The sequence below is a fragment of the Polyodon spathula genome, chromosome 28 (assembly GCF_017654505.1).
Source record: "Polyodon spathula isolate WHYD16114869_AA chromosome 28, ASM1765450v1, whole genome shotgun sequence".
Classification (NCBI taxonomy): domain Eukaryota; kingdom Metazoa; phylum Chordata; class Actinopteri; order Acipenseriformes; family Polyodontidae; genus Polyodon; species Polyodon spathula.
In genome coordinates this window covers 8880884-8888106 of record NC_054561.1, presented here as the reverse complement: position 1 = coordinate 8888106, position 7223 = coordinate 8880884, and the positions used below count along the sequence as shown (strand labels likewise).

The 7223-nt window shown below is 39.5% G+C and overlaps 1 protein-coding gene across 1 annotated transcript; it reads right to left on the bottom strand.

Moving 5' to 3' along the window:
• Nucleotides 1-229: 229 nt before the first annotated feature.
• On the bottom strand, nucleotides 230-6560 carry LOC121301961 (single-pass membrane and coiled-coil domain-containing protein 3-like). The gene is made up of 2 exons (XM_041231706.1): nucleotides 6481-6560; nucleotides 230-2381 (listed from the first exon to the last, which is right to left on the bottom strand). Exon 2 carries the CDS (start codon nucleotides 2367-2369, stop codon nucleotides 1701-1703), a length of 669 nt encoding a protein of 222 aa, XP_041087640.1. The 5' UTR covers nucleotides 2370-2381; nucleotides 6481-6560; the 3' UTR covers nucleotides 230-1700.
• Nucleotides 6561-7223: the final 663 nt, after the last annotated feature.

Genomic DNA, 7223 nt, shown 5'->3' with positions numbered 1-7223 from the left:
ACAGTACGATGCTTGTTTTTTTTTTTTAATTTACTACACCACCAGGTATGGTCTCCCTGCAAAAGGAGGAGTAGAAATCAGGAACAGAACAATCTGGGGGAATTCCACATCCAGAATTGAGTTTTTACTAAGAATCTCTGTCTAAATGTTAAAAGTTTAGCAGGAGCAAACATTGCACAACAAGGACCAAACAAAGATTTTTTTTTTTTAAGTTTATTAATGTCTGTGGTGTAGCATCATTTTCAGCAACACATGTTAAACTGTACAAAAGAAAATCCAGTGCCTGTTAATACTTACAACTCAAAACAGCCCTTCACTCCTTATAGAATTGGTAGAACAGATTGTTTACCATTCAAGATAACCAAAGCGCACACTGAAAGCTAAAACCAAATTAAAGTGCTTATAAAATGCGCACACACAAACACATACTAACACAAGCACAGCGATCGGTATAGAGGAAGGTAACGAAGGAGATTCCTCCTCACTATCCTTTCCCCCATTAAAATGTTTCACTAAAAGCAATTTCTTCAAACACAACCAAGCTGCACCTCACCACCTGCATGTTTTTGCTGCTGCTTTTCACTCCAACCAAGCTCTGTCACTTAACTGGACCCTAACTGAACTAATAATTTGTTTAATTTGACTATTTATTGTTTTCATCTTAAAAACTCTCCAATAGGCTGAAAACAATAAATAGTCTAATTGAGCAATTAAGGGTTTAAGGGTCCAATTAAGTAATTGGAGTAAGATATATATACATATATCCGATGCGTTCCTTTGAGATCCTGGTACGGGATGAAACACCAATAATATTTCATAGAGATAATAATAATAATAATAATAAATAATAATAATAATAATAATAATAATAATTGCACTTCAACCAACCTGGTCACAGTGCAACGAAATACAACCACCACATGTCTTAAACACGCCACAAATTTCGGTAAGACACAGGAGAGGGGAAAAAACAGAAACATAGCATCACTCACATTTACTTTGTTATATCATTTTTTAAAGTCTTTGTAACACAGTATTCAAATAAGTTTAAAGGCAAATGAATAGTGGCAAAGGAAAAAAAGAAAAAGTTTAATCTCCACAAAAGATGTCAAGTTCTCCAGTTCATAAATGCAAGCCTTTGCTTTCCAATTTTTTCATTTTTTGAGCCAAAAAATACAATTACTCTGTATGGATACACCACCGTGTCAGGTTCCCCTGTGCCTGGGAGTATTTCGAATGGGGTTGAAGATGAGAGTACGTGGTCTTGTGCTATGATGTTGAGTTACTTTTCCAGTCCTGGGTGCGTCTCTACTTCTACAGTGTTTCTAACGTTCAGATTTGGCAGCATTTTTTGTAGAACAATTATTGTATCATCTCGACATGCCAGTCAAGCGTAAATTAGATCAATGCGCTCTGTCTTCAGCTTCAGCAATCTGTGACTTCAGTGTGACCATTTTCATTTCCTAACACCGAAGGAGACCACTGCTGTTGTAGCTACTTATAGTCTTTGTTTGATAAACTCAAACAACCTGTTTTTTCTTTGTCTTTTGCAGGTACACCATAATGGATGCTGAAAATGAAACAAAGAAACTGTGCTGTCACTGACTTTTTGAGGCTACAGAACGCTTTCATCATGTGTTCGTACATTTCCTTTTGGTCAGTGTTACAGCACAAGAAAACCCCACACCCTTTCTTTATTGCTAGTTACCCTGCATGAACTTGACTGTAGCTAAGACATCAGTGATGTTATCCTGGTACTGCTGGGAGGCTGGTTTGAAATCTTCCAGTCCCTCCTTATACTCCTGAATGACTCTCTCCAGGTTGCCTCTCTCTATGACCCCCAGTATGGCACTGGCAATCATGTCAATCCCCAGCCCTAACACTCCAGCAGTGACTGTGGCCACAACGCAGGTGCTCATCCTGCCAAGGCTTATGACAATTCGGCCGAGTGTTGCCGCTTTGTTGATCAGCTCGATGACAGCTGTACTGGACGTCAGAATCCCAAAAGCACTACGGAGAACCCTGCCGGCTATATTGATCCGGTCAGAAATGGGTATGGTTAAATTGTGAAGCTTTTGGTACAATGCCGGCTCCAGCCTCTCCCTTAGCTTCACATCCATCTTGGCCACTTCGTCTTGGATGCTGCGGATGGTGCCAATCAGCACTTCACAGTTCTCCCTAATGCTCTTGTGTTTGTCGACAGAGATTTTTCCCAGTGAGGTGGTTTTGATCTCCTGGTTGAGGAGCTCAGACAGCCGGTTGGTGACTTGGAAGTTGTTCTCCATCAAGCACAGCAGCTCCTGGCTCAAGCGGACGACCTCCTCGCGGCGTCTGGGGTTGTCTGGGAAGAACATGTCGCTCCAAGACATTCTGGATAAGATCTGCATTTGAAAGAGAAAAGACACCAGATTGTAAACTAGCAATGAGAATAATAATACCTTACATTTATACATCTCCTAGGGGTGGCACATGGCAGCCACTGTTTTTACAAGCAGGTCAATTACACAACAGATAAGTGATGAATTACTTAGCTAATAACACTACATGGGGAAATTAGCTAGGCCAGACTGAGAAAGCCTGAATTGGAATTTAGCCAGGACACCTCGGTTAGCATCCTTATTCTTTTGAATGATGCCTTTGGATGTTTAATGACCACAAGTAGACAGGACCTGTTTTCATCTCATCTGAAAGATGGAAACATTGAAGGAATATTAAGCAAAATAAATAAATAAATAGCTGTGATGAGTCAAAGGGGTTTCGGTCTGTAATTCAGCCTCCTGACGGTAGAAGGCACCAAGCTAACTCGGGACTTCCCTTACCAAGGTCCCGTGACCATAACGAAAGTCATCTTTATGAGGGGCGTCACCTTGGTGAGGGGTGGAAGTGTGAGTGTGTAAATACCTGTCACTCAAGTCAAGTGAGTTGTAAGGACACTTGTCAGTTTGGGATTGGTGTTCCACTGACAACAGGGGTGGGGCTTTGCATACTAAAGGGAAACTGCTCCTGTGTTCCAGGTTGGTCCTTGAAACATAGGCGGGGTTACTGGGCTTGAGGGAGAGAGGAAGTGCAGTTGGTGGGGGTTTTGTTTTTGGTCAGGACTGTGTTGATAACTTTTGTCCTTTTCCTTTTTTATGAAATTGGGGTCTCTCTTGAGAGGACTGAGGAACCACACCGATCATCCTTTCTTTTTGTTTTCTCCTTCCCTCACGCCATTTTATTATTTTATCATGTAACAAATATATCAAAATAAAGAAAAGAAAATATTTGGTTGCACGTAAATTCTATCTGGACATTCCATTATTACTCACACGCCTCACAATAACATTACGCACGTGTTTACTTGTTTGTTTTCAGATAGTGTGCAATTTCTTCACTTTGTTGTATTCCGAAGTGCAATCTTTAATTATTTAGAAAAACTAAGCTATTTGACATGACAACACTAGGAGCCAAGTTCTAAACATTTCTGTAATGGAGCAAAGCCAAAGGTTACTATGCGTGCACGACAGAGCGACGCCCTCTATAGGAGGCATGGAACGCCCCCACATGGTTAACCTTTGGCCTCGCTCCACTGAATTTCATACAGAAGTACTTGGAACTAGAGAAATGATTCATGTTTGTTTTTCAAAATCTTTAAAACTTGATCTCTAGAATGCGACAAAATAAAGAAACGGTACAGAATCTGACAACAAACAAGGAAACTGACATGTGAGTAGTGCTATTTATTTATTTATTTTTTACTGGGGTGGTAAATTGAACTTTAAGTACTAACCTGTGCACACAAGGGAGTCAAAGAAAAGAGCAAGGTAGATGAGTCATGCCGCTCAGACACTTTACTTTGCAGTCGGGGTAGTTGTGGCAGCTGTGGTAACCCTAACTCAGGCTGCCCTCATCCCAAAGTAGCACAACACAGTCAAACCTCATACTGTAGTCCTAAAATGATTTTATTGAATAAGCCACTACGGAGCCCCTGTGCATACTTTCTCAAAGAAGACATTCTTATGTCCGAACTATTGGGCTCAAGTGAACAACATGGCCTCTCAGTTGCAGACAAGTTTGCAATCTGGCTTTCATAAGAACATAAGAAGAACATAAAGTTTACAAACAAGAGCAGGCCGTTCGGCCCATCTTGCTTGTTTGGTTGTTAGTAGCTCATTGATCCCAGAATCACATCAAGCAGCTTCTTGAAGGATCCCAGGGAGTTGGCTTCAACAACATAACTGGGGAGTTGGTTCCAGACCCTCACAATTCTCTGTGTAAAAAAGTGCCTCCTATTTTCTGTTCTGAATGCCCCTTTGTCTAATCTCTATTTGTGACCCCTGGTCCCTGTTTCTTTTTTCAGGTCGATAAAGTCCCTTGGGTCGACACTGTCAATACCTTTTAGAATTCTGAATGCTTGAATCAGATCACAGTGTAGTCTTCCTTGTTCAAGACTGAATAGATTCAATTCTTTTAGCCTGTCTGCATATGACATGCCTTTTAAACCCAGAATAATTCTGGTCGCTCTTCTTTGCACTCTTTCTAGAGCAGCAATATCCTTTTTATAGCGAGGTGATTAGAACTGAACACAATATTCAAGATGAGGTCTTACTAGTGCATTGTACAGTTTTAAAATTACTTCCCTTGATTTAAATTCAACACTTTTCACAATGTAGCCAAGCATCTTGTTGGCCTTTTTTTATAGCTTCCCCACATTGTCTTGATGAAGATGTTTCTGGGTCAACATAAACTCTTAGATCTTTTTCATAGATTCCTTCTTCAATTTCAGTATCTCCCATATGATATTTATACTGCACATTTTTATTTCCTGCGTGCAGTACCTTACACTTTTCTCTATTAAATGTCATTTGCCATGTGTCTGCCCAGTTCTGAATCTTGTCTAGATCATTTTGAATGACCTTTGCTGCTACAACAGTGTTTGCCACTCCTCCTACTTTTGTGTCGTCTGCAAATTTAACAAGTTTGCTTACTATACCAGAATCTAAATCATTAATGTAGATTAGGAATAGCAGAGGACCGAATACTGATCCCTGTGGTACACCGCTGGTTACCACACTCCATTCTGAGGTTTTTCCTCTAATCAGTACTTTCTGTTTTCTACATGTTAACCACTCCCTAATCCATGTGCATGCATTTCATTGAATCCCTAATGCATTTAACTTGAGGCTTAATCTTTTATGCGGGATTTTGTCAAAAGCTTTCTGGAAATCTAAATAAATCATGACATGCTATCTGCTATACACACAAAGCCTTTTTGATGAGATGTAAAAGTAAAATAACAAATAACAAAAATCTAATCTAACTACTATGTGACACCCGTCACACAGAATGAATATTACTTTAATACATGAATATTACTTTAATAGTCCATAAATGGACACCACTTTTAGCATGGCCAGGCATTCCAAATGTGTTGTTAAAAATAAAAATAAAAAAGTTAGAAGTTTGTTTGCTATGAATATGTTTGGACTTTCTGTGCATTAGCTACCAATTTTTTGGTCCATACCTGTGTCTCAACCCTCTCCTATGCTCACTGGTCTGCTCATTACCTGGTTTACTGGTGGTTATAAAATTACTCAGTAACAAGTATTACAGTACTGTGTATGTTTATGTGTGGTTTAGAAGTTCCATTTGTTTGGAATCAACAAACCTAAGATTCCTATTTTTCCTATTCCTGTCTTTCAGTCAGCCTTTTATAATATTATTAATTGGTGTGTGTATATATATATATATATTTGAGAACAGCAGTTTGTACTCCCCACTGCTGGCGAAAGGTCTGTAACCGGCTGTCCTCAGCTCTTGAAGAAAGGGCAGTGAATATCCAAAGCAGCAGAGCACCGAGACGGTCTCCACTGAGCTTCTGCTTTAAAAATAAACTGAAGCACTGGAACACTTGTAAGCCCATCTCCCCTGTCTGATGTTTCAAATTGTTAGTAAAAAAAAAGGATTTAAAGACTAAAGTCCTTTGATTTACAGATTACTGCACTTATACTGCACTGCAATAATGGACTTTTCTTGATCTTGTAGTAAACTCCAAGTTGGCTACATAAATAGGAGTAGTACACATCTCTTTAAAATACGTTACCTTTGTAAGAATGAAGAGCTTCTATACGTTATTGTAGATAACATTAACAATCACGACGCACGCAAACAAATGACAAGGAGAGTTATGAAACTGTCTGTGGTCAGAGACGCCAGAACATATAACTTCGCTCCGGTTTAGACTCCTTTGGTAACGTATACATTTATATATTGTAAGCCTTTCCCTTGTATTGCTATCCCCTTGGACAATATGTCCTGGCTATCCAGCACATCAGTACTGAATCTTTCGCGCAATATATTAACTGTAAATTACTTTTAGCCACCTGATAGAGAGCTTGCTCAGCAATACTACCCGCTGAAAACCATTATTAGGCCACTAAATGTTGCGCGCAAAAAAAAGGGGGATTTGCTACTCATAAATTAATAAAAATAGATACTCACTGGTTCTTACAACCCTTCCGTGTCATCAGCTTACTGTTTTTCGCTATGTCCGAATCAGACTAGAAAACGCTGCACTGAAAAGGAATGCGCATCAGCAGCTTTGTTCAGGCGTCGGGAGAGAGGGCAATGACCAATCATCTGCATGTGCGAGTCGAGGGTCAGTGGAACAGAGGCTCGCATAACAAAAGCGTGCTCCACATAAGCCGTAAAATGAACAAAGAATGCCTTAATGAAACATTTATAGAATAAACCATATATTCTTTTCTATTCATTTTATAAAAGTATTGATAATAGAGAACTGGTGTAAAACACTTTGTGAATATGAACAAATGAAACGAGTTCGAGCGAGGCCAAAAAAAAAAAAAAAAAAAAAAAAAAAAAAAAATAGTACTCCCTTTCAAAATGAAAGTTTGCTGCAAATGTGTGAATTCGCCTCACATTTTACCAGACATTGTTGCCAGAGGTTTGCAGCTGTTTACCGGACAAGTGACTAACCTCTGGTAAAGCAATTGTGGCAAATAGTTTACCGGAATGATGTCTCAGTACTTACCGTAAACTTACCGCATCTTCAGCAATATTATGACCGGTACTGGCTAGGTCTTAACACCACAGCATCAGGCTCGCCGGAGTTGTGTGTGAGAAGACTCCCTTATGACAAAATCAGCTGTATGGAATTATACAATTACAATTACACTCATTCTGCAGGGATCCCAGGAATAACTGTAAAAGGCATCTAAACATAA